Source organism: Chelonoidis abingdonii, chromosome 7, assembly GCF_003597395.2.
Source record: "Chelonoidis abingdonii isolate Lonesome George chromosome 7, CheloAbing_2.0, whole genome shotgun sequence".
Taxonomy (NCBI): Eukaryota; Metazoa; Chordata; order Testudines; family Testudinidae; genus Chelonoidis; species Chelonoidis abingdonii.
The window spans coordinates 74,873,207-74,901,193 of NC_133775.1; the positions used below are offsets into that span (position 1 = coordinate 74,873,207).

Here is a 27,987-nt window from a genome sequence, read left to right on the forward strand (position 1 = left end):
GCTCCTGTTTGGAAAAATACTTTGGACATCTCTCCAAAGTGTATGTACTGTTTCCCGTCCCCTGACCACGCCCCCAGAACCTCTGCCCCAACCAACCGCTCCCTGCCTCTTATCCAACCCCGCCTCCCAGCCCTGGCCTGATCCCCTTACCGTGTTGCTCAGGGCAGCATGTATGGGTGCCGCGTGGCCCGCTGAAGCTCGCAGCCTCACCCCCTTACCATGCCACTCAAAGCAGCAGGAGCTGCAGAGCTGCCCAGAGCGCTGGCGCTGGCGGCTTGGTGCTCTGGGGCTGTGTCTATGTGTGGGAGGAGTGGGGGAGGGGTCAAGGGAGCCTCCCCAGCTGGGAGCTCAGGCGGGCCGAACGGGATGGTCCCGCAAGCCGGATGTGGCCCGCGGACCGGAGTTTGCCCACCTGTCAGCCCCTTTAATAACCAGTTCTACACTGGCTTCTAAATTTAACAACCGGTTCTTACAAACTGGATCCAGCTCACCACTGAACCCATCACTAGGTAAGTGATTCCAATGGTTAATTACATGAAAAATTTAACCCTTATTTCTGGTCTGAATTTGTCTGTCTTCTCTTTCTAATCACTGGATCTCATTATGCATTTTTCTGCTAGATTAGAGCCATCTACTATCAGAAATCTCTTCCCTATTGTAGACTGTGACAACAGTAATTGTTCATGCCGCTTGCATTCATGAATCCCCACCAACTGTGCACCATCTATGTTAAGCCTCACTGTGGGAGGTGCTTTAATCAACAGTCCCATTCTAATGGTCCTGAGCTGCCCCTGCTCTCTTCCTTTATGTACTCATAAGACCCTTACCACTGTAAGCGCTGGGAAGGAGGTGATTAATATATGCTGGACTAGCATATCTATCTATCTATCTCACATTACCAATATATAATATATGCACCATAAATATATTAGTATGAATTAAACATAACTATCATTAAACATACATAGTAGCTGCATAGCCTAAATTGGCCTATGCTTTTTATATAACCCTGCTCCTTATCCTAAAAATCCCATAATTCCTTGCATTCACTGAAGTAAGATTTGGCATACGCAGATACAAACCTTGTCAAAATCAAGATACATTCATTCCATGTCTTAGCACAAGCTAGGTAAGAACCTTCACAGACCAATACCTGCAGTGCTGCTATCCGAAACAAAGATAAGGCAGGAACAGAAAAGAAGTTAAGGGTGAGTTGGATTTCAGTGACACATAAATAGATGTGTAAGTTGTAAACTCATCCTATAAATGCTACCATCTGAAATGTGTAACTTTGGGAGCACACCTTCTGCCTAAGGTGAATGTAACATCACAGCACAAGATGGCTTCCCAGAGACTGGTATCATATTGAACCTTTCTCCTGTACTATATTGTTATTGTCTTAGAGCAATAAACCTGACTGACATTAGTTATTTGGCTTTTGAATGTATTTCATAATGAACCAAAGTAGGGTCAAGTAACTGACTATGCAGTTTATCCCCAGAAGTAATCCAGCTGTAATAGGCTGGTGAGTGTGGTCTGCTGGGGAATAATCTCTGTATGTCTAGGCCCTGTAGTCGAGTCTCAGTACAAATACTCCCTTAACCTGAACATTCCAAAAACCAAATTACCTTCAAGTCCAAATTTTTTTTGCTAATGGTGAAATCCAACTCATCTGCATAAAGCCCTAGGCCCTGAGCTTTGTGCGGCAGAAGGGGTTGGGTGGGGAGAAGGTTGGGAAGATGAGTTTCACCTGTCGAACCAGAGTCAAGGTGCAGGACTAGATCTCAGCACCATCCTCTTCCCCAGTCAGTGGCTAATACACCCCTCAGCAGTAACCATATCATTTTACACCACTTGCCCCCACTGGCAGGGTCACTGGACTCATGGAAATGTGGACTATGTGGCCTTCTCTTAGTTTTGCCCGATCCACCTTCTGGGCCAGCCTGTTTACACAGGGTTGGTAAAGCCTGTTTCACTGGGAGCCTTGTAATTAACTGAACGTATTTTATGGCACATCCAAACCTGCTCCAGATCTCCCTTTGAGATGTTCACCTCGCCAGCCAACAACAACTACCCTGTGTTGCCTTCTTATGTAGCGAAGGAAGTTTTGTGCAGCATGTGCATCACTTGCTGGCGGTCAAGGGCTTTGCCAGAGAGTCTTGTCTTGTATTTTCTGCCTCTCTGCTCAGGCGGGAGTTCAGCTCTAACCTGAAGTGCTTACACGGCAGGGTGGGTGTTTGCTCTTCTGGGGATATTTTCATCACTGATGCTTTTTCATTTCTTCTGGGGATATTTTCATCACTGATGCTTTTTCATTCACTTTCTTAATGGCACCGAGTGATCTGCTTTGATCCAGACACAACTCACTCAGCACGTCAGTCTGAAGCTAGCTCACTAATCTCTGCTGCTTTTCAAATGCCATTCACTGTCTCGGCTGTCCTGGTGAATCTGTTTACACAGATTAGCCCTTGTTCTGGAAGCAAATTTTTTTAACTGCATCTGAAGTTGGGACTCAGGGGAGTGAGGGGCTGATAGTGCTGAGCTGGCCCCAGCAATGGAAAGGGAGAAAGAGCTAGAAACTGTAATGACTCCACCTCTCCCTCTAGGGCACCAGGGCAGCAGAAGACAATGGACTAAGGGCAAGGCCAGGGCGCTCAAGTGGGTAATGGGCACCTGAAACCATTTTAGAGAGCCTTGCTCACCCCCGTGCATTTCAATACTGGTCTGAAACTCTTGTCCTGCTTCCCTCACCTCTCCCAGCTCTGTCAGTCTCTAGACTCCCTCTCCAATCCCGGCCCCATAAAGGTCGGTCGACGCACCGTGGTCATGCCTAGCAAGATTGTTTGGGACTGAACCATGCCCAGTATTTAACAGGTTTGTAATGCACACAGATGGGGGCTGGGAGGACACCTTCAGACTCATTTTCACTCGTGACCCAAATAGGAGTCAGTATTATTCCATTCTCGCTCTAAGTCCAGCCTCACTGGCCACTAGGGTGTGCTGCAGAGTCAGGCTATCTGTAGCGGGGGGTAGTAGGGTGCGGTTACATTCAGTGGGTGGGAGAATGTTTTAGCCTATTAGTTGGCATTATGTGTGCCAACTTACAATGTGTTCTAAGTACTAGTTGTGTATGTGCCTGAAGTCAAAGACAGAGGTTGTATAAGCCACACAAATAAATGGGTGTTGAGTGGATAGATGTCTGATCCCATGGCCCATAGCCCTTTGCAATAATAAAACCACCCCCAAAATCCATAATAGGAACACAATTGGCAGACAAAGAGGAGAGCTGGCAAAGCAGGTGTCAAACAAGCCAAACAAATGCCCCTTAGTAAATGAGTCCATACAAGAGGAGGCAAGTGCAGAAAGTCCTGATCCAGGCTGTGCTCAGCCCTTGGCAGGACTGAGCTCCCAAAGCAGCCACATTTAGGAAGCACAAATGGAAGAAGAGGTGAACTCAATCATAAGGCACTGATGAAACACAGCAGCTCAGATGGGGATGAGGGGGGTTACCTGAATTCATTTGCCTAACTAAGCTGGACTGGAAGTCTGAGAAGCTTTAAAGTCCAAGGCCCCGATTTCAAGAAGTGCTACAATTGCTTTTGACCATGCTGGCAGTGCAAAGCAGCCCTAAAGCTGGCAGATCTGGCCACTTGAGGCTCCCCTTTCTAAGGGAATCCAAGGTGGCACAGAGTCACCGTAGTGGCTCCTATGACACTCTCATACTGGTTGCTTCAGGGCATCTGAATAATCTGTGGGTGCCTTCATGACCCTGTGGAGCCATAATGTATGCCAGGGATCAGACTGGCACTTAGAGGCCGCAGAATCTGGGTAACACAGAGGTGAGCTATGTCTCCCATGGACATGTGCTCCTTGGCCAACCAGGGAATGCCACCGTAAGAGCAAACCATGTCCCTATGCAGTGGATGCTCAGTCATTACATGAGCAAACCTCATGAAGTCAGTGACAGGTTTACCTGAGTAGAGACTGACTCAGTTCAGAGTGAAGACATTGTGATTTGGCTGAAGGGCCAAATCGTGCCCAATAGTACATGTACACAGTCACACTGACTTCAATGCGAGCTGTAGGCCTATACTGAGCACCCCCATTCTGCAGCTGCTCTGCAGGCCACATTCCCACTGGAGACAATGGATGTCCGGAAGCTGAATAGGCACATTACACTCTGACCCCGTCTACACTGCGCCTTAAATTCGAATTTAACAGCGTTAATTCGAATTAATGGTGCACCCGTCCACACTACAACGCCCTTTAATTCGAATTAAAGGGCTATTTAAATCGATTTTAGTACTCCTTCAAAACCACAGGAGTAACCCTAAAATCGATGTTACTAATTCCGAATTAGTGTAGTGTGGACAGAAATCGAAGTTACTGGCCTCCAGAAGGTATCCCAGAGAGCACCACTGACCGCTCTGGACAGCAGTCAAACACCGATGCACTGGCCAGGTAAACAGGAAAAGCCCGCGGAGTTTTGAATCAGTTTCCTTGTTGGCCAGCGTGGGCTCTGAGCAGACAACAGTGACCACGTACAGCTCAGCAGCACATTTAAAAATGCAGTCTCCTGAATAAGGAAAAAGAGCTCCAGCATGGACCACAAAAGAGCTAGTGGATCTCATTGCTATCTGGGTGAGGATTCAGTGCTTACAGAACTCCGTCTTAAAAACGAAATGAGAAAACATTTGAAAGAATTCAAGTCTATGACTGAAAAAGGGCCAGAGGGACTTGTTGCAATGTAGATAAAAGTCAAAGAACTGAGGCAGCATACCAGAAAACCAGAGAGCAAACGAAGGTCTGGAGCAGGTCCGAAAACATGCAGTTCTATGCAGAGCTCGATGCAATTTTAAGGGGCTGGCACAAGTACCCCACCGTGGCGCCGTGGATCAGAGGATCAGTGTTGCAATATCAACCGTGCCTGAGGATTCGCAGAGGGCAAGATGACGAAGAATGAGCAGGAGGAAGAGATTGCAGATAGCACATCAGCTCTCAATTACCATACAGCAGCCAGGAAGCTGTTTGACCCTGATTCCCTCAGCCCAACCAAGCCACTACCTCAGACAGTGAAGCCATGGAAGGGACCTCTGGTGATGAATGTTTCATCAATCATGGTTACAAACAAGGTTTTTTAATTATAAATTTGGAAGCATGCTGTCATTCCTTCTTAGCCAGTACAGTACAGGAAAAGTTTCGTAACATGTCTGGGATGGAGTGAAAATCCTCCAAGAAATCTTCCATGAATTGATATGGAGGAACAAAGAGCCTTTTCAAGTAGATTCGGGCAAGGCAGCCTTGTCCGGTCCCCCATTGAACAAACTTTCCCCTCACAGCATGCATGACGTAATTTGGAATCATTGCTTCACAGAGCATAGGAAGGCTTGTGCTGGCTTCTCTGTCTGTTGGCGAGCGGGACTCTTCCCAGCTACAGCCACGCGCTGTGAGGGTGGAGGGAGGTAGCGTTAGAGGGAGGAGTGAGGAGCTGGACTACCATGGCTGCAAGTGGAAGCTGTATTATATTACAGGACGGGACCTGTGTCTGCAGTGTCTGTACTGACGCCAGGGACAGAGGCTCTCAGTATTAAAGATGCAAAATTCGACCTTTGTAGTGACACAGGTGCTATGTAATGCTGATAGTTTGGTTCACTGTCAATCATTGTCTGTAAAATGTATCTTTAATACTTCTCTGTACTCTCTTACCTCCCCATACAGCTGTGCACTGTTCTGTACTCCCTGCCCATCTGAAGGCTGCCAAAAGGCGAGGAGAAAGAGAACTCGAGATGAAATGTTTTCAGAAATCATGGAAGTAAGCCACAGTAACAGAGCTATCATAATGATTGAAGGAAGTGGTAGCAAAATACATAAAAGATGCATCCGGGAGACAGAGAGACTGAGATGAGAGTTTGGCGGCATAAAGGGAAAGAACAGAGGTGGCGGGAAAGAGACGGCAAGTAGAAGAGAGGTGGCGCAAGAAGACCGCAGGAAGATCAGAGGTGTAGGCAGGAAGATCAGCGGTGGCGAATGGAACGTTGGACTACTGCGTGAACACACTGAGATCCTCAGACGCATGGATGGTCAGGAACAGCAGCGGGTTACAGAGTGCCACTGCAGCCCATGTTTATAACCACCCTCGAAGCTCCCCAAGTTCCATATCTCTCTCACCCAGACATGTTAAGAATGCGTGGGGAACGGCTTTCTTCACCAGAAAACTCCACCCCCATGGACAGCCCAACCAAAAGCGACATAAGGGAAATGCTTCATGGTCTTTACCTATCCGATCCTCCTCTCAAAAGCACACATCATCACAGACCTAGATAACTCAGTGCCTCTTTATATAATTGACTTTCTAATAAAGAATACACCAAACGGGGGAGGGGTGGTTTCTTACAGGAATGATTTTTAAGAAAGAACTCATGATTTTAAGCAATAACAAATGACTTTTAATACTGAATAAATGATTTTTCAAATAACTGACTTTATTTCCTTCAGCTAGATGTAATCAAAGGGGGGTGGGTGGGTTGCTTTAAAAGTCCTTCAGCGAAGCGTAAAGTAAAGGGGGAGGGTGGTTGCTACAGGGAAGTCAGAGAGGAGGACAGGTTTCATCAAGGGGAAACAAGCACTGCAGTCACACCATACCTGGCCCGCGCTGAACTACTTTTCAAGGCTTCTCTGATGCGCACGCCTCCTGGGGTGCTCTTCTAATTCGCCCTGGTTCGGCTGCTGCGTAGTGAGCGGCCAGTGATTTGCCTCAGCCTCCACCCCGCAGAAAAGTGTCCCTTTACTCTCACAGAGATTGTGAGCACACAGCAAAGCCAGCAATACCAATGGAACTATCTTTGGCTGAGGTCTGAGCGAGTAATAAGTGATCGAAGCGCCCCTTTAAACACCGCCAAATGCACACGCTAGCCTACCAACCTGCAACTGTCGCTCAGCCTGTAGTTGAACAGCTCCCTGACCACTGTCCAGGCTGCCTGTGTAATGCTGTGAGCCAATGGATCAAAGGGTAGTGGGTCACACAGGATAACGACAGCATCTCAACATGCCAACTGTTATATTCGTTGTGAAGTAATTTCCTTGCTGCGCCGTTTAAAGAGAGTAGTGTTTCTGAAGACACGACGTCCATGAACCCATTCTCTGGACATCTCCACGTGGATGCTGGTGAAGATCCCTTGTGATCCACCAGTGCTTGCAGCAATGGAAAGTACCACTTGCGGTATCATGTACTGGGTGCAGCTGCGTGCTCTGGGGCCCAAGATAGGAGATATGATTTCACATATGCCCCTCCACAGTTAGGGAACTCGCCATGGCACAAAGCCATCACACTATCACCTCAAACGTTTTCCCGAGTCACAAACTTTCGTAGCAAGACAAGCGAACATTGCTTGCTTATTGCATACAGCATGCTCCGCACGGTAAGATTTTCCCACTCCAAATTGATTCCCGACTGACTGGTAGCTGTCTGGAGTTGCAAGCTTCCATAGGGCTATTGCCACTCCGCTTCTGCACGTGATGGGCCTGCTCTACCAGTTAGTAATCATGGGTTAAGGGCAGGAAAGCAAAGTCACAAAAGTTAAAAGAAAGTGCTCTTACGCATAGCGAAATTTTGCAGCCACTGGGATGACCCACACGCTGCAAAACTATGCAGTGTCCACCAAGTTGTGCTTGTCTCCGTGCCAAAAGGCGTCAATGGGTAGAAGCTGCCCCATTACCAGCAGTAGCTCCAAAATGCTGGGTCCCACGGTTAGGGAGAAATCAGTCTCCATGTCGTCATCATCATCATCGCTCTTGTCGGTGCGCTGCCACAGCTGCCGCCTCCTCCTCCTCCTCCTACCCCTCTCCTCCTGAATTTGCAGTTCATGGCTCAGCATAGACAGCACGAGAGTGCGCGTGCTGTTTACAACTTGCACGATTGCGTTACTGGTCTCAGCAGGGTCCATGGTCTCAGCAGGGTCCATGCTTGCTGTGCTATGGCGTTTGCTCTCTTCACTCAGGAAAAAAGGCGCGAAATGGTTGGCTGCTGCTTTCACAAAGGGAGAGGTGAGGCTGTACCCAGCACCACCCGGGACAATGTTTTTGGTCCCAGCAGGCACTGGGCTGTCAACCAGGAAGTGGGAACTATGGGATAGCTGTGGAACAGCTACCCACAGTGCACTGCTCCTGAAATCGACGCTAGACGTGGGCCATGGACGCACAAAATCAATTTTAGAATCCTAGTGTGGACGCACTAAATCGATTTTATAAAATCGGTTTTAAAAAATCGATTTAAACTAATTCGATTTAATCAGGTAGTGTAGACAAGGCCTCTGTCTCCAAAGGTGAAAGGTCAGAACCACACCAAAGCATGCGCCTGGGTGTGATTCCTCCACCCTGTCCCCTGGTGAATGGAAGAATAATGTAGCTCCCTACACTTGCAGGACTTAGTTTCCTACGTCGGCCGCATTACACAGCATCAGCATCTATAATTCAGACTGACCCCATTTCCTTGTGTTACAGCTATTCCTCTTGTAAGTGACTTTCCCCTTTGGATTGCAGCATCCTTCATGCTCACCAAGGGCTCTGTGGTCATATGGAAAATAGCCTGTATATGCCTAGCCTTATCCTGGGCTGGGGTCCTACTATAAAAGAGATAATGATGACAGGTGTCACCTCCTGATAAATACTGATTGTTCATTGTGGCAAGTACACAGGGAAGCACAAAGAAGCATGCTGGCTTACTAATAATAATCTGTGGTATCCAGGAGCTCCAGTTAGGTCTATGGGCCTCCCACTGTGCTAGGTGCTGTACAAACACAGAACAAAATGACACTCCTGGCCTCAGAACTTACAGTCTGCCTTACCTGAGGGAGTTAATCAGCTTCAAGGCGTCTTCCTCAGCTCCATCAATGTGGAATCCATTAGGTATATTTTTCAAGGATAACCGGCTGAGCACATTCTCTGACCTGCTGCTGGTAATTGAGTGCCTCAGAGGGCTCCCCAAATCCTCCTCCACTGGCTTCGCGGCTGCCTGCTCTTGCTTCTCTGCCGCCATGTGTTGCAGGGCTCCTTTCTGCTGGGCAACCAGTTTCTGTTCTAAAAGTTCAGGGGTTTCCTTGACCCTTTGCTGAATCAGCGGAGTGAGCGGAGCCTCAAAACTGACACAGCTGTCTGTCTCATCCGTGAGGGAGAGCACGTCCAGGGAGTCCAGGCTGCTGTAGTATGTGCCCTTCATAAGGTCAGACTCCACAATTTTTTCAAAGGTAGAGCTGAATCCATCCCTGATATCTTTCAATTGCAAGTCTTCCTTGTCATCCTCTGTGCAACTTTGCTTGGCTTCTCCAGCTGCAAACCTGGAAAACAAGGGCAGACGTGAGAAATACCTGGGTTACTCTTGCAGGTTCAAGGTGTACATGACTAGAAGAAGGAGGGCACAGTGGCTTGAGGACTAGCCTTGGAGCCAGGTGCAGCTCCCTGCTCTGTCCCAGACCCCCTGTGTGACTGCAGGCAGGTCTGAGGGCACAGAAGGAGTGAGGTGCCTAAGTCCCTGTTCTGGGACCACCGTGATGCACAAATATCCCTGTGCAGATACCTAAACTCCCTCAGTTCCTGCATTTTTGCAGTAGACATTCCCTTGCTGGCTGTGTTTCTGCCGCTGGGCACATGCATTGCTGACTCCCTCTAGGTGCCTGGGCACCTGCCTTCACTTCAGCCCCAGAGCAATTCACTAACCGGGGAAGACAGGCGCTCAGCCGCCTAAGGCATTTGCAGGGCCCTATCCGGTAAATGTCTTCAGAGGCCAGTACCAGATCAGGCCTCTCAGGCAAGTTCACACAAAAGAGCAAGGGTTGGGGAGAGGGAGGCAGAAGGACCTCCCTCCTAGCTTTTAGCCCAGAGTTAGGGTACTCACCTGGGATGTGGGAGATCCCAAGTTCAAATCCCCCCTGCAAAAGGATCTGCCACTTCTGTGATGAGTGCACTAACCACTGGGCTATAGGATATTCTGAGGTGGGGCTGCCTCCGTCTCTCCCGCTGAAGCCATTGCTCTGTGGACAAATACCTGAAGAGTCATTGGAGCAGGGGGCCTGGATCGCTCACCTGCTAGGCAAGTGCTCTACCCACCAGGCTATAGAGCCATCCTCATGCTTGTGCTCACTCTCTGGCCTGAATGACTCTTTGAGAGAGTGAGATTTTGAGCAGTTATGGGCTCAGAGCCAGTATTCCGAGCTCCACAATCCAGAACTTGAGAATGCTAGGTCCAGCTGCACAGCTGACCCCACTCTTTATAATGGGCCGAGCCAAACCCACAGATCCGAACCAGGGAAGTTTGCATCAGAATTTCTGGCAGGTCCCAGCTCCATAATGGACTGAAGCTAACCTGCACCCCTGGCTCCCGGGACTCTGGTGAAGCTCAGATTTAAACTTCCCTACTGACTCTGTCTCCATAACAGCACACTCAAAATCCTCAAACCACAGCTCTGAAGAGCTCCGAACTCTAGCTCTAGATCAGAACGCTGTGGGTCAGACCTGTCTCTGCCTTCACATGATCATGGTCTCATTTTCAAGCCAACTTGGGCTAGTTTATGCCTTTGTCTCAAAATCAAGACAAACACTAATAGTGTCGGGGAAACCTGGCAATTCTGACTAAGTTTGGCTTTGATTCTTTGGGTTCATTTAAGTACAAAACTCAACACAATACCCAAGAGGTGCAGCGGAACTCAAATGGGCAAAGTGCTATGTGTTGGAAGCCCCTGAGTGGGGAAAGTGTCAGTTTTTGCACAGAGTGAGCAGAAATGAAAGTGCTGAAATATTGCTCCTGCAGTATTGCCGGCCTGTCTGAAATACCCTGGGAATCTCATGAGATTCCCAGCTCATCTTCCAGCAAAAGCCATTCACACTTACGTGTGCTGGAGTGGGGCTGCCTTTTAGCACCATGATCCAGGTGGAAAAGCCAGGGGGTGATGAATGCATTTTTTTCTTTCCCTATTGTGTTTCTTGGCGCTGTCTCATTATCATACCAGATCTGGCTCACATTCTAATAATTCCAGCCCAGTTTTCCAGAGGGAAAATGCCTTCCTGAGATGGGAGTTGTCATGGTACAATTCCCCACTCTGAACCTTAGCGTGCAAAAGATGGGATACCAGCATGAATTCCCCTAAGCTTAATCACCAGCTTAGAACCTGTAGCGCTGCCACCAACCAGGAATTCCAGTGCCTGGTACACTCTGGTCCCCCCAAAACCTTGCCCGAGGACCCCCAAGACCCAGACCCTCTGGATCTCCCCTCTGGATCTTACCACAGGAAAGTAAAACCCTTTCCCAACCACCGTTGCCTCTCCAGGCTCCCCTCCCTGGGTTATCTTGGCAAACTCTACTGTGACTTCTCAAACATCCTTGAATTCACAAACAGAGAGGCAAACTGCACCTTCTCCTTTCCTTCTCTCTCCCCTCACAGACTTCTACCTGAGAGAGGACAGTAATCTTCCTGACACAGACGAGAAAATTAGCCTCTTTCTTCCCCTTTCCCCTCCCTCCTCCTCCCCACCAGATTCCCTGGGTGAATTTCCAGACGACCTGTCCCCCTGGGGTCTCCACCATGGAAAAAAAAAATACAATCAGGTTCTTATTACAAGAAAACTTTTAATTAAATGAGAGAAAAAAACAATAAAAAATTATCTTTGTAAATTTAAGATGGTTAGGTACAGGGTTTTTAGCTATGAGGCAACTGCGGAATAACCTCCCGTCAGCCTAAGTATTCAAGTACACAATAAAATCCTTTCAGCAAAAATTACACAATTTGAAACTCCTTCCATCCCAATGCACATTTTGCAAGATAAAGGAAACAAAACATAAGCCTAACTCCGCTTTATCTATCTTAGTACTCTCTATTTTGAACTTATAAGAGCCTGTAATTCAGGAGATTGGATGGAAACCTGGTTGCACGTCTGGTCCCTCTGAGCCCCACAGGTGAACAGACAACCAAAACTAACCAGCACACTACAGAAATGCCCTCCCTCAAATTGGAAAGTATCCTGTCCTGATTGGTCCTCTGGTCAGGTGACAGCCAGGCTTACTGAACTTGTTAACCCTTTATAGTCAAAGAGATATAAAGTACTTCTGTGCTATTAACTTTTCATATCTGTTTATGACAGGAGTACTGTGGATGCATCAGAGCCAAAGATACTGCTGACTTTGGTGACCCAGAAAACTTGTATGAATGGGTGCAAGTCCAGCTATCATTATTACATTTCTGGTAACACCCTCAAGGCAGACATCTAGGAAGATACAATCCCTGCTTAAGCCCCCTGCTCAGCCAGGATCCACAGACCAGTCAGCCTTTGATAGCATCTCCTATATGGTCAACCCCTGCTAGAAGATGCTAGGAGCATCGTACCTGAACCTTGCATGGCCTTTAGGAATTTGGAATGAGTTTTCTACTACAGGGAAAACCAGGTTTGTTTGAACCATACCCTTTTCAAACCTCAGGTCCTGAGACCCAAGAGAATGTGGTTCTGACACAGATTTTGCAAACTCATTAAGAGCCAAACCTGAAAGAGAGATCACAGCACTTTCCAGGAGTCCTGACTGCCAGCTCTGTTCTGGACAATGAACGTATACCGTCTATAAACATCTTCTTGTGCAGAAATAGCCAATATTGCAAGATGGCCCAGCATCCTTGTGCGATAACTTGGTTGCTGACTTTGGGAAAGGTATTCCCACATACAGGAGCAAGCAAACCAGAATGTATATAGCACAGACACCCCCCCCCACCCCGCCCACAGTGGAAAATGCCAGGACATTATTCTACAAGGCTGGGACGGACTCTCACAAGAGCACAGCCCCAAATTCAGACGTCAAGGTGAAATGTAGGGATTCAGATCTGAATGCCCCCAACCTCAAACTTCTCAGGGTTGGTTCTGTGCCCAAACCCCTACTGTGCCAATCTCTCTGACCATGCCCAGCCAGCCCTGCACTCTGCTCCTCCCTGCATAGTACTGTACTGTTTGCTCCAGGATTAATATTTCCCTTCTTCTCAAGAAGAAGGTGATTTAGCATCAGTGTATGTTGTCGAGCCTTAAATAAATAAGCTGTGATAAATAAGTGTTGCTCCCCAGCAGGGAACATGTTAATGAGCTACAGGTGGAGCTGGATAAAAAGGAACCTGGGCTAACATTTTTCCATCAGCATCACACTATGGCCAACTGAGCTAATGAGCAAATAAAGCCCAAGGACAGCAATTTTAGATGTTTTTTTAAAAATATATATGCCCAGTACGTACCCACCAGGTAGAATCTTTAAATAAGCCCACCGCTTTCCAGGTGTCATGGAGAGAGGGTATGGGCATGACAGGTGGGCTGGAACAATTTGTACAGTGGGGGTGCTACGAGCCATTGAACCAAACTGTAAACCCTGCATATGACGGAAACCACTTCAAGCCAGGGGTTGTGGCAGCACCTCCCTAGTACCCCTAGTTCCAGCACCACTGGCAGGAGATCTCCTATCACAGCACAAATAGAGCTCTCTGCTTTTCTCAGCTGGTTCCTGGTTCTGCTGAAGACGACCAGGAGAGGGCAGCATTGGGCAGGCGTTTCTCCATGAGATCCAGAGCCTTTCTGCGCTGACTGACCATGTAACAAAGGGACTTGGTGACTGGGCCCATGGGGTCTCAAAGGAATGCATGCACAGGGCTATTACAGCAGGAGACCTGTGTACTGTAAATGTCCTTATTGCCCTTTGAATGGGGAAGGAAAGGGATGCCAGGTCAGCGTGGCACTGGTCAAGTTCAAATCCATTACGCTCCCAACAGCACTGTCAGCTGGCTGTCAATACTGGGGTCTTGTTAATGCAGTGCCATTGTTTAGTGGTGTTAATTTAGCTGCAGAGAACAGCCCATACTCAGTAAATAGATACTTTTACCTTCATCATCCATCTCTTACCATGAATCCGCAGATTTCTAGCCTTGCAGTCATGCTGGTGAGGACTTTCAATGCACGCTTAAAACGGACTGTAGTCATTTCAGCATCCCAGGAAATGCTGACATGCTGGCAGGCAGCTGGTGTCCGTACTACAAGGCCATACCACTCATCCCTGCTTGAAAACTGCGAGGGCACTGCACCGCCCTGAGACTGATGTTTTGCCACTAACACACTACTATCAACCTGGGACTGATTATGCCCCGGTGCATCATACAACTGCCCATGAACAAACACTGTGAATTCAAATCCAATCCTCATCAAGTGTTTCATCCTGAGGCTTGTTTATGGACAAAGCGCCATTCCAACACCAAAACTGACGGACTGCAGCATGATCGGGTTTTGAAATCTTATGCTGTGGCCATGCAGGAAGCAGTGAAGGCTTCTTTGCCTCTGCCTCTGTGACGGGCCTGACGGGGGATGTGTTCTGGGTCATCTGGTTAATTGGAGCTGTTTGCACCAAATGACAAAACCAAGAACTTTTCATTGGGAGGGGCTTTCAAACCAACGGCTGTACTAAAAAGCTTGACTGAGAGTTCTGCCTCAGTGGAAGTGGCTCCTGGGGGGCCACACACAGAGTCCTCTCTGCTTGCGTTGAAGCCCCAGAGATTTGCAGGAGTTCTGGTGGTGCTGTAGGATGTGCCATTTGCTGCCACTGCTTTAGGTCTATGTCCCTATGACGTCAGCAGAATTATGTCACCTAGAGTGTCGGTTTCCCAAAAGGAAACAATGGTTAGACTCCTGCTTCAAAAGCAATCACGTGCCATGAGTAAGGCTAAGATTTTGTCATTGTTATTTTTAATGAAAGTAATGGACAGGTCACGGGCAAGAAAAAAATAATTCACAGAAGCCGTGACCTGTCTGTGACTTTTGCTGCTGCAGCTCCATAGTTTCCACTGCCACTGTGGTGGCTGGGAGCTGTGGGGTTCTCTCTCTTCCTGCGGCAGCTGGAAGCTACAGAGGGTGCCCCCCTTTGCCCATGGCAGCTGAGAGCTGCAGGGTGACCATATTTCCCAAAATGAAAACAGGATACCCCCAGCTACTTGCCCGAGCCTCTCCCACCTCCACCCCCAGCGAAGCTGTCAATGGAACAGAGTTCCCTGTCGCAGGAACCCTGCTGGGGCCCTGCTGGCTGCCAGCTCCAGTCCCTCGGCCCCTAGGACTGAAGCACAAAATGTCATGGAGGTCTTGGATTCCGTGACTTCTGTGACCTCTGTGACAAATGTAACCTTAGCCATAAGCAATTTCTCCAGCTATCACCCCATCTGGAATCTCCCATCTTTGTGGGAGGTTATGGAGAACGTGGTGGCTGAACAACCAGCAATCTTGAGATTCTTTGGGGCTCTTCAGACCTAGTATGCCACTGAGGCTGAGCTGGTGGGTGTGTGGATGGTCCCACCCCTGGGGATGGATGAAGTTTGGAGGTCCACATTCACTCTTTTAGATCTATCACTATCACCTGCCTTTCATGCCATTGACCACAAGGTGATTTTGATACGTCTCCTAGCAGAGGCTGACCATGTGGTGGATGTATCAAAGGTTGACTGGTCTGTGGACCCTGGCTGAGCAGAGGGTTTGAGCAGGGGCTTCTTTGGACTGGTTCCATCCCTTTTTTCTGAAAGTATCCAAAGGGTGGTCCTGGGCATTTGTTCATGGACCCCAAGGGCACTGTCCTGTGGGGTGCCTAGGGATTCCACATGGGGAATTATTAGCTAAATTGGAAAAGATGGGGATCAATATGAAAATTGAAAGGTGGATAAGGAAGTGGTTAAAGGGGAGACTACAACGGGTCTTACTGAAAAGTGAATTGTCAGGCTGGAGGGAGGTTACTAGTGGAGTTCCTCAGGGATCAGTTTAGGGATCAATCTTATTTAATCTTTTTTTATTACTGACCTTGGCACAAAAAGTGGGAATATGCTAATAAAGTTTGCGGATGACACAAAGCTGGGAGGTATTGCCAATACAGAGAAGGACCAGGATACATACAGGAAGATCTGGATGACCTTGTAAACTGGAGTAATAGTAATAGGATGAAATTTAATAGTGAAAAGTGCAAGGTCATGCATTTAGGGATTAATAACAAGAATTTTGTTATAAGCTGGGGAGGCATCAGTTGGAAGTAACAGAGGAGGAGAAGGACCTCGGAGTATTGGTTGATCACAGGATGACTATGAGCCGCCAATGTGATATGGCCATGAAAAAGCTAATGCGGTCTTGGGATGCATCAGGCGAGGTATTTCCAGTAGAGATAAGGAGGTGTTAGTACCGTTATACAAGGCACTGGTGAGACCTCATCTGGAATACTGTGTGCAGTTCTGGTCTCCCATGTTTAAGAAGGATGAATTCAAACTGGAACAGGTTCAGAGAAGGGCTACTAGGATGATCCAGGAATGGAAAACCTGTCTTATGAAAGGAGACTCAAAGAGCTTGGCTTGTTTAGCCTAACCAAAAGAAGGCTGAGGGGAGATATGATTGCTCTCTATAAATATATCAGAGGAATAAATACCAGGGAGGGAGAGGAATTATTTAAGCTCAGTACCAATGTGGACACAAGAACAAATGGATATAAACTGGCCATCAGGAAGTTTAGACTTGAAATTAGATGAAGGTTTCTAACCATCAGAGGAGTGAAGTTCTGGAACAGCCTTCCAAGGGGAGTAGTGGGGGCAAAAGACATATCTGGCTTCAAGACTAAGCTTGATAAGTTTATGGAGGGGATGGTATAATGGGATAGCCTAATTTTGGCAATTAATTGATCTTTGACTATTAGCGGGTAAATATGCCCAATGGCTTGTGATGGGATGTTAGATGGGGTGGGATCTGAGTTACTACAGAGAATTCTTTCCTGGGTGTCTGGCTGGTGAGTCTTGCCCACATGCTCAGGTTTTAGCTGATCACCATATTTGGGGTCAGGAAGGAAATTTCCTCCAGGGCAGATTGGCAGAAGCCCTGGGGTTTTTTTTGCCTTTCTCTGCACCATGGGGCAAGGGTCACTTGCTGGAAGGTTCTCTGCCCCTTGAAGTCTTTAAACCATAATTTGAGGACTTCAGTGGCTCAGACACAGGTTTGATACAGGAGTGGGTGGGTGAGATTCTGTGGCCTGCATTGTGCAGGAGGTCAGACTCGATGATCATAATGGTCCCTTCTGACCTTAAAGTCTATGATTCTATGATTCACTTTGTCACCCCTTCTGATGGGGCCTTTACACGGGTTAATGATAACACGAGGGGGCAGCTCTCAGCTTTATATCTTCTTCTCTTCTAACCCAGCTGGTCAGGGCCGGTGCAAGGAAGTTTAGCGCCCCAGGCGAAACTTCCACCTTGCGCCACCCCCCCACCTAGCTAACCCCACCCATCACCCCCCTTGTGGCAGCTAACCACGCCCACCTGCCCCTCCCACCAGAGGAGCCCCCCCATGGCAGCTAACCCAGCGCGCCACCCCCCTACCCGGGGCACCACGCCTGCAGCAGCTACCCACCCCCTGCAGCCAACCCTGCCCGGGGAGCCCATCTCCATGGCAGCTAACCCTGCCCGAGGAGCCCTCCCCCGTGGCAGCTAACCCCGCGTGGGGAGCCCACCCCAGCTCATCTCCGCTCTGCCTCCTCCGCTCTAATTCTCCTCCCCTCCCAGGCTTGTGGTGCCCATTGGAGGAGACTTAGAGCTGGGGCTGTGTGCTCAGCGGAGGAGGCAGAGTGGAGGTGATCTGAGGCAGGGAGCGGTTCCCCTGTGCGTCCCCCCGTTACTGTGGGTGGCCTTCCCCACACCCCTCCACCCCAGCTCAGCTCCACTCCACCTCCTCGCCTGAGCGGGCTTTTAGGCGCCCTCAACCACTAGGCGCCCTAGGTGGCCGCCTAGTTCACCTAGTGGTTGCACTGGCCCTGCAGCTTGTATGTGATGGAGGGTTTCAGCTGGTGTCAAACTGAGCCTGGGGCTCAGGTGAGTGTGAGCTCCCTGAGACTCAATGGAGACTAGATTGGGATAAAGCTTGTAGGATGGGAAGGAAATGGAGGAGATGGCAGCGATTATGCCATTGCCCTTTACCTGGCAGTCTTGCCGGATGGTGGCTGTGATTGTCTCACGTGCATCTTATCAGCCATGCTTGCTATGGAGATTACAGACCTTCTTTCAGATGTAGCCCTCCCCGCCTATGCCACCTAGTGGCAGGATGGCCATAATGTGCTCCCCACCCATCCGCACATCAAAGTGATCAGAAAACCCAGCTAGCACAGAATGCAACACCCACCTAGGAAGCAACGCGCCTCCCTAGGAGCACTTCAGGCCTGCTGACCCCAGGATTTCTAGGGGAAGGGGAAAGGGTTGGTTTTGGCCTTTCGTACTCAGCATGATTTGAGTCCCAGTGACTTGAAAGGCACCTCGCTGTCTATGTGGCACCCTGGCAGGTTAGGTCAGCTCAATGCTTGAGTGAACAGCCCTTCTAGGTATAAATGGGAAGAGGCTGGCAGCAGGGTGTGATCAGTCCAATAGTCCTGATGTGGGAGCTCACTTCCTTCGTAGTCCCGCAGCCTGTGGCCAGCCTGCAAACCCACCTGTTTCCCCAGGCTTTTCTTTTGAGGGGAAAGGAAGGTAGGTTGGGAAGGGGACTTGTGAGGGGGATTGTGTGTGTGCTGGGAGCTCAGGTTAGGGATGGCAGAGGTGGTCTCCTGACCTACTGTCCAGCTCTGTTAGTGATCATGGATAAAGCTCCCAGGGCACTGGATGGGCCTTTTATAAATACATGAACTAAGAAAGCAGGGAGCCCCGGACTGCACTGACAGCATGTTAGTGCTGTGTTTGTAGCAAGATGTGGCAGAGGAAAAGCCGGTGTGAAGGGTGGGTGCCACCATGTCCCATTGCAGGAAAGGGATACATAGGGCCATGCAAAATGTTTGCAAACAGCCCAGGCCCCATTCAAATGCAGGGCCAGGGCAGGTTTGTCTGCATTTGCAGACACCAGCCCAAGTTCCCAGATAGCTTGTGCAAGAATGCCCAAGCAGCCAGCAATACAAAGTAGCATCCCCCTTCCAGTGCTTTCCTCCCTCAGACCGCAGCAGCCTCCCACCTGCTGCTGGAAGTCTTTGGCAGGGGCCTGAGCGACCTCCTGCTCTACCTGGGGGTTAGGTAGGCCCTTTAGCACCTTTCCTGGGGCCTCAGGTGGTTCTCTGCCTCCTGCTGGCATGACTGCTGCTTCTTGAACTCCCAGTGTCTTCTGGGGTAGGTGGATAAATCCATGCCCCTGGCTGCTTCAACTGTGGGGGACCATTCCCAGGCCAGCCAGTCCCCTACTGAGTGCAGGGCACAGGTGCCTCAGAATCACTGAGGCGATCGCTAAGGAATCCTGGAGTTTCCTAGCAACTGCTTGCTGGCTGGGTGCCCCATAATCCCTAGCTTCTGGCTGCCTAGCTACCATGTGGGGGTGATGATGTGTCTCTATACTTGCCGTCTGGAGAGCCCTGGCAAGCAGTGGGAGCACTTCCCAACTGCCAGGATGGTGTCTGGGGATCAGCCTGACCCCAAGCAGATCTTGCAAGGACTAGAGAGGCAGCGGCAGGAGTTGAGGGGGGTGACCGGCCTCAGCTGGAGAGGGAGATGCAGACAGCAGAGGTGAGATGGGAAGGTGTATTGGTATCATAGCTACTAGAGATGGAGAAGGCCTTTTAGGTCACGTAGGCCCATGCCCTCACAGACTCAGCCAGGGCTAGTGCTGTTTTGGGCACATGTGTTCAGTTCATTCGTTGGGGAACTGAACTGGTTGATAACTAGGTCAGATACTGCATGGCCATAGCATGGTTCTCCTTGCCTATCGTGAATCTCTGGAGCAGTAGTTCTCAGCCCACGGCCCAGTCAGCACACAGCTGCGGCCCATGTGACATCCTCAGGGCCACACAAGTAGTATATATATCATGTGGGTGAGGCCCACAAACACAGAGAGCTGTGCAGATACAAAATTTGTATCCACATCCAATCTGTGATCCGCAAAAATGATCTGTGGATATTCACGGATTTGCAGGGCTCTAATCTAGACCTCCATCAAAGGTAAGAGCTTCTTGTATGACTGCTAGAGCCACTGTAGTACATAAGGACTTCTTTCCTTCTCTCGGCACCTCTCAGGGAATGGCTCAATGCCTGCTGGAGTCAGTGGAAGGACTCCTATCGACTTCAGTGGGTGTTGGATCAGGCCCTTAGCCCCCTGCCTCCCCCCCCCAGCACATAGACTCAGCCTCGCTGACCTCCCACTGATGTCTAAGGAGTATAATTCAGAGCAGAATCCAGGCTACTCATCTTGAATACAAAACAGTGATCACTGGGGACCTAGTAGGATCTGGTATTTTGTATGCCTTTGGCTTCATGCATAACACCTAGTCTGATCCTTCTCCCACCCAGGTTCACCCCAGGGTGGCTCCATTGATCTCACTGGAGTTCCTCCTGACTTACAGCACTGAGAATGAGAGGAGAATCAGCCCCATGACAACTTTTGTTTAAACACCAGCTTTTGGCTTCTGTGTGGCACCAGCTCCCTGGGCGCCAAGTGCCTGGGAAGTACCTGAGGCTGATGGAATCCTGCCTTATGTCTGATGCCAGTGGTCACAGCCCCTAAGGATCCCCTCCCATCTTTCTATTTCATCTGTGGAGGGTTTTCATACTCTGAGAATATTTCTCCTCTGTGGTTGGATCACTTCTCTCTCCAGTCTAGCTCTGTAGCTATGCCTGGTCATTGTGGTGTATGCCGATATGGATTTGTGTATGGGACCCATTGTTCATTCCTATACTACATGCCTAAGGGAGCCAGATTGAGGGCTAATTAGTCTGCGGTGTGCTGGAGGAGGTGGATAGTTGCAGTCTGCTCCCCCTTCCTCAGTCCCACAGAAGCCCGCTCCACGTAAGCACTGTGGGGTCAGGGCTCCATGTGTTCAAGGAGCCGGAAGCGGGAGTGGGCTGCTCTGGGTGAAACCATCCTTGCTTAAGCTCATGAAGAGTAAGAGGACAAGGACAAAGGCAACTGATGCTGGCTGCCCCTCTGCTCAGCAAAACCCACCCTGAGTGGGGCTGGAGCACATAAGCACAGGGGTATAATATGGAAGTGTGGCTCCTGAGAGCGCTGTGCTGTCATGGGAGGAGTGGGTGGACTGCAGGGGCTATGTGGAGGTACTGACACCCTTGAACAATCTGAGAGCTAGGAACAAACCACCTGTCTGTAGTATGGGAGCTGCCCGCCCCAGTGATGTGGAGAGAGCTCTGCAAGTTGAAGGCTGGAAGGGGCCAGGGTCCATGTACAGGGGGACAAGCTGGGCTGTTTGTCTGGCACTCGAGAGGAATTCATTCTTATCTGCATAAGTCTGAAGGTTTCCTGACGGCTCTTTAATGCCTGGGTGAATCCAAGCCGAGAAGTCATCAGGGCCTAAATTGATGCCTGATTTCATTCCTTCACTATTAAATTGAGGGGGCTGGCTGGCATGTCTCAGCTCATTGCCAAGGCTGCTGCTTCCATTCTGGCTCCATGGAAGGGGCTTTTCATACCCACTACTGCTGCAGAATCAGGGTGAGCCCTGAGGGGAAAGGTCAGGAGTGGCAGGCAGGGAGCACTCTGAAGGGAACAGGGAGTGGGACACAGCAGGGTCTGACTGGCTGATCCCTGAGCCATGCTCAAGAGCTCCCTCCCAGGGCAAAGCCCAGGGGTTCGATGGTCTGAGGTGCTGAGCACTCAGTGCACCCATGGACACTGCTTAGAGTGGTGGGAGCTTGGCACCTCTGACCATCAGGCTGAAGGGATTGAGCTCATGCTGTAATACCCATCAGCTGCCCCCTATCCCAGAGGGAGCAGCCACACACCTGCCCTCCAACCCCACCACAGACAGCACCGGCTTTTGGACAGAGAGGCAAACAGAGTGGGGATGCTGGACAGCTTCTGCTCTTCATTTCTGTCCCTGGATCCTGCCCTGCCTTTGAGCTCAGAGACCCGGAGCAGCCAAGAACACGTTCGAGTGATTGTACGCTGAGATGCGCATCAATGAGAATGGCAGCGTGGGGCCCATGTTCACTGTGTCACAGGGACACTTGGTACAATTCCAGAGAAAGTGTTTGTTTCTAGCTGCTGGCCCTGGCCCCGGCTCCCCTTGCTAGGCTCTCCTCTGCTCATGCCCCACACCAGTAAGACTGGCTCTGGCTGCAGAGGGAATTCTGCCCACAGTTATGTTGCCTCTTTCAGCTGGGCCAAAGCTTGCAGAGCTGTGTTCCTCCCAGCCTTTTCTTCCCCTGCTTATGGCTTCCAAAGATGGACTCTGGCCTAATTCATTATGACAGTTGGACTCCTTGAGCTTGTTTAAAGGTGGCTGCTGCCTGGCCTGAATCACCTCTGTCCTTCTCCAATGGCTACCAAGAGCCTCAAGGGGCCTTTTAGGCAGCCTTGGATCACCAGGGCACACTGAAGCATTGGTCATTACCCCTTGCCCCATCCACATCCCCTGCACCAGCTGCAAGGAGGGGAAGCTGTGGAGCCAGGATGCCAGTTTCATGCCATGGGACGGTCTTCCTCCATTAAGGTGACCCTCCATTGCTGGCTATGCCAGATTTAGGGCCATGCTGCACTAGCAGTCCAGTGCAAAGCTGCTGCAGTGCAAGGGCCTGATAATTTTTTGCATTGCCTGGCAGCATCTGCAGCTGTGATCAGGAGCAGGATGTTGGAGAACTGCCCTGCCAAGGGTATGCTGCTGGTTAGAGAAGACACTGCGAAGAGGACTGCGGCTTGGAAGTCTGATAGAATTGCATCCCTGTCACAATTGTCACGGAGTCCCCGGGCGATGCTCTGGAACAGCTCCCCACAAAGCCAGGCAGGACTTTGGGAAGCCTCCTCTCCCTTGGAGCAGACTTTTTCAGGGCAAGAAGCTCACACGTCTTCACCTCCTGGGTCTCTCCTTGGAGCATTCAGCATTCTCTGCCCCTCCATGCGCTTCCCACAGCGAGTCCACCCAGGTGGGGTCCTGGGGAAGCCACAAGGTCCTGCCCCCCCACTTCGCAGTCAGACGTGACTCTCAGCCAGCCAGTAACACAGAGGTTTATTCGATGACAGGAACAGGGTCTAAAACAGAGCTTGTAGGTACAGCGAACCGGACCCCTCGGCCGGGTCCATTCTGGGGGGCAGTGAGCCAGACCCCTAGGTCTGCACTTCACTCCTCATCCCCAGCAAGCTCCAGACTAACCACCCCCTCCAGCCCCTCCTCTCTGCTCAGCTCCTTTCCCGGGCCAGGAGGTCACCTGATCCCTTTGTCTCCAACACCTTCAGTTGGCACCTTTGCAGAGGAGGGGCCCAGGCCATCAGTTGCTAGGAGACAGAGTGCCAGGCATTTAGGTGCACTGGCCCTTTGCTCTGCAGCAATCACACACCCTTATTCCACCACCTAGATATTAAGAACTGCAGAGGGGACACTGAGGCACCAACACAGTATTCAGAGCAAACATTAAGAACAGTCCCAGTTCGTCACAGTCCCCAATTGTCTATGGGCTCAGCTGTCCACAGCATGGGGAGCTCAGAGAGATACAGGGAAAACACCCTCTCCCTTGCATTGATCAGAGATGGAGAATTGGTCAAGAAATAATTGTCTTAAATTAAGGGAGGTATCACAGGGTATATGCATCCCGTCAAGGTCAGCAGGGAGCTTATGCCCCACTGTCTCTCTGACAGTCTAATCCACAAAACGGGAGAGTGTGACCTAGCGATCAGTGTCCTTTGGGTTATCCTTGCTCCCAGGGCAGTAGTCAGAGTATTTTGGGGCTGTCCTTGCTCTCAGGGCAGCATGGCCTAGCAGTTAGGGTAGATTGGGCCACCACCCAGGGACTCAGGCCCTCAAGCAGGGCAGAGCAGCAAACACAGTTTGGTGTGCTCAATAGTTTAGTATTCTGACTCTGATGAACGGTAGACAACTGCAACCTCTAGGCCTAAGGTGGGGGAGCAGCCACCCCGGTGGGGGCTGGCAGCATGGGATAGGGGGACGCAGGCCTACCTAGCTCAGGGCCCTAACAGTGGCGGAGTGTTCTGCCACTGGGTCAGTGGGGATCCACCCAAAACACTCCAACAGATTCCTCTGTCCTAAGACTGGACTAGTGTCTATTTCCCCTAGGGCACTTCCTACCCAGTCTCCTAGTACATCAGTCCATGGGGTTGTCTGCTGGTGAGGTTTGCAGCAATTCAGTCCCTTCCCAGGTCTCTGCTATCCATCCAGTGTCTGCCTGGGGTTCAGCATGCCTGGCCTCTGTGAATTGGGGCTCCCACAGCTCTGTGGAGCTCACAATATGCATCCTGCCTCCTCGGTGATCTGGTCCAACTAAACTAGGCTGCTTCCCTTTATACCCTGTCTCCAGGTTGAGCATGCCCAATGGGGACAGAGGGACCTGGCTTCCTTAGCCTTTAATGCACGAAGTTGACTTAATGGCACCTTTGCACCCTCTCCCCAGTTTGTGAGTTCTGGATTGCACCCCTGAGCGGCTCACTACAGCATCCCACCCTTGGAGTCGTTTGGCCTGCGATTTAACATCAATGACTAATTAATGTTGTGCAGAATGGATGTCTTCGTTAAAGATCCAACACCTTCACCTTTCCTTTGAAGGAGGGAGAGGCCACAATAAATATCCCAAGGCCCTCTGAGACGTCCTGCTGCAAAACCAGGGATGACCAGATGTGCTATACCCGCAACTTCTACAGTGAACAGGGTCACATACACTCTTAAAAAACTCCTCCCAGGCCTCTTTCTCCATTATAAAACAGCAAAAATAAGGACATAAACCCAAAGTTTTTAAAACTCTTTGCAGGTGATCTTTCTTTTATTTTTTCAAGGAAATTGGGGCAAATTTTTTACTGTCTTCCCCCTCACTTCCATTTTACCCTGCTTAACATAAACCAGCATGCCTCATTTTAAACATCAAAGGGTTTGGCTGCAAAGAAAGCCAAAGGCTGTTGTTTCACCCTAGCCTTCTCTGTCACTCCCTCTCACTTCCCCTCTTCTGTCTCTGTTCTCTCATCTCTCCACCCCTTGTTTCCCTCCATCCATGGAATGCATTCCCCTCCCACTATCATAAGTGCTTCATCTGAAGAAACCGAATCAGGGCCCTAACCCAGCTCCCAATCAACTTCCTGGTTTACATCTTCCAGGCAAAGCTGCCCAGCTGCCCCTGACCCTTCAAACAAGCTGGGAGTGGAGGCGGTGGTGTCCCATTGCTGTGGTGCTTCAAAGGGAAACCAAGGCTCTTTCTGAAGGAAAACATGGGTCAAAACAAGGCTACAACGGGAGAGGTGTTAGGTCAGCAGATTCATCTTCCTAAGAAGGGGAGGATCAAAAGGAGGGAGAGCGTGGTCCTGGGACAGCAGGGGCAGGGCCGCCCGGGGGGGCAAGTGGGCAATTTGCCCCAGCCCCGGGCCCCGGGCCCCGGGGCCCCCACAAGAGTTTTTCGGGGCCCCTGGAGCAGGGTCCTTCACTCGCTCTGGGTGCCCCGGAAAACTCTCGCGGGGCCCAGGCCCCCGGAGCTTCTTTCGCTCTGGGTCTTCAGTGGCAATTCAGCCGCGGGGGGGTCCTTCCACTCTGGGACCCACCGCCGAAGTGCCCCGAAGACCCACAGCGGGGGGTCCTTCTGCCCCGGGACCCACCGGTGAAGTACCAGGTCTTCGGCGGCAGTTCGGCAGCGGGGGCCCCCTGCCGCTGAAGACCCCAGGCCCTCTGAATACTCTGGGCGGCCCTGACCAGGGAGCAGGGAAGAGAGGGTGGCCCTTTCAGCAGCAGTTTTGTGGCCCAACAGCCACATAATTTCCAGTGCTGACACTATCTCTGAATTCAGTTTCTATTGACAAAACCTAACACTGGGCTCCTGCTAGAAAGGGTGTGTTTGAAAGTGGCCATGTGGCTCCCAACTAATACTGGAAGAGGAGAGGGGGCTTCCTGGAGGCTGGGGGGAAGGGGCTGATGACTTTACTTTAAATACCTGAGACAAGGCCCCTGGCAGTAGTAAGCCACTCCCTGGTGGCCCTGCTTGGGTGGCTGATGCAATCTGCAATTCAGGGCAATAGGTCTGAGGCGCAGACCCTGGCCAAGGCTTCGGTATTATTCTACACAGCTGTGGAGTCCTAAGAGAAGAAGTGCTGGAACATGGCACTAGGGGCCTGCTGGGAGGCATAAGGGGAGCTAGGGCAGTGGCATCACAAGGCCTGCAAAAGTAGGAGGACCCATCATGACTGTGGTGACTGGGTTTTCTGTAGTGGCCTTTGAAGAACATCTCCCATGCTGAGCTGTGAGCCTCTGCTCACTGGGTCCTTGGAGCAAGAGTGAAATTCTGCAATGGCAGCAGTTACCTAAGTCTGGGTGGCAGGAAACCCGGGGTTGTGGCAGGTGCCCAGCTTGGGACCCCTTACCAGTGCCAGAGGGTGGGTGGGTGCTCAGCAATTTCAGAATATCAGGCAGGTTTGAGGTGTCTTGAAAGATCTCGGCTGGACATGGGGTGAACACACATCCTGCTGCAGCTGATTGCTCTACTGGGCTCAGATTGCAAAGCTGCATTTTTCACCACAGCTGTTTTTACTATTGCATGGCCACTGCCTTCTTCAGCATAGCAAATCAAAGAGGTGACGCTGTGCGGTGACACGCTGAGGGCCCCGCCCTCTAACTCACTCACTGACTCGTTATCATTCTCAGTGAGCGTGGGACAGATTCCCTGCACAGCGTTACTGCGCAGATAGGTGGATGGCCAATGCTTTGTAGGATTTCATTATTATCACTAGAATTGCCCTAACACCTAAGGATCCCAGCTAAGGATCAGAGCTGCAAAGCACTGGGCATTTCACATACCAACGTCTCAATGCCACTCGCTGCCCCAGAGAGCTCGCAGTGTAATGAGATACAGACAAGAGGTGACCAGTGACTAGACAGGCAGGTGGGAGTGGGAAGGGATCAAGGTTCTAGAAGAGACAGATGTGTGTGATCAGTAATATGAGCTGCCAGCCTACCCTATGCCAGTGATTCGTTAAGCATCCTGGCAGATGTAGGTTTTATGAAGGGATTCAAACACAGACCCAGTAACAGCTTTCTGGGCTCCAATGGGGAGTTCTTCATAGCACAGGAGGAAGTGTGACAGTGCTTATGGGGGAAGCAGACAAGCAGGTGATCAAAGCTGGCATTGTTGGGAGGCAGAAGGCAGGGCTGGCATTGTGTGATAAGCAGTTAGACTGGATAGTTAGGGAAGGGCTCTCTGGTGTGATGCCCGAAAGGTGAGGACAGGAAGTATGTGCCTGATACACTGGAGAAGGGAAGCCAGTGAAGGTCAGCAAGTGAGGACAAACCTGGCATTGCCAACCCCAAGCATTCAAATATCATAAGGCCACTCCAAAGTCATGAGATTTAATAAATTACTCTTGGGCTCTTTTAAGTGATCCTCTAGCTTTTGAGCTGCCAGGGTTCACATTTTCAAGCTTGTCTCCGCACCCTCAAGGGCTCAAAACTTTAATTTTTAAACAAAGCCGAGAGTCTCACCTAACTCCAGGTGCTCAGGCTTTAAGAAAAACACCAACAATATCACCAGATTTGTAAGTCTTGCTGAATTTCACTCTTGTCAAACTATTTGTGTCACCCCTCACTCTGCCCTGCAGGGCAAGTTCCATCACACAGAAATGAGTTCCTGACCAGAGTGATCCCTTCCTTCCTGCAAAATAGGAGGAACCTCAGAGAGGCCATCCACCTGACCTCATATCTCTAATCACCACCAGCAATGGAGATTCCACAGCCTGCCTTGGCAGCCTGTTCGTTTGCTAAATTGTTTGAACAATTACCATCATAGCTAACTTAGATTTCCCCTCCTGCAGCTGAAACCCATTTGTTACTCTGTGTTCTGTTTGTACTGACTAATGAGAAGCTCTGGGCCCTTGCCTCCTGTCATAAAGCATAAGTCCCAATTCTGAACCTTAGCGTCCCAAATGTGGGTGCCTGCATGAACCCTCCAAGCTTAATTACCAGCTTGGATCTGATATCGCTGCCACCAGACAGGAATTCCAGTGCCTGCCTCACTC

At 50.2% G+C, this 27,987-nt stretch overlaps 1 protein-coding gene across 1 annotated transcript in view; it reads right to left on the minus strand.

Moving 5' to 3' along the window:
- The window catches only part of PSD2 (pleckstrin and Sec7 domain containing 2), a 156,696-nt gene that overhangs the window by 67,636 nt on the left and 61,073 nt on the right, over positions 1 to 27,987 (minus strand). Inside the window, exon 3 of the mRNA XM_032801763.1 lies at positions 8,844 to 9,332. Within this exon, the coding sequence (XP_032657654.1) occupies positions 8,844 to 9,332 (489 nt within the window). The remainder of the gene's footprint in view (positions 1 to 8,843; positions 9,333 to 27,987) is intronic.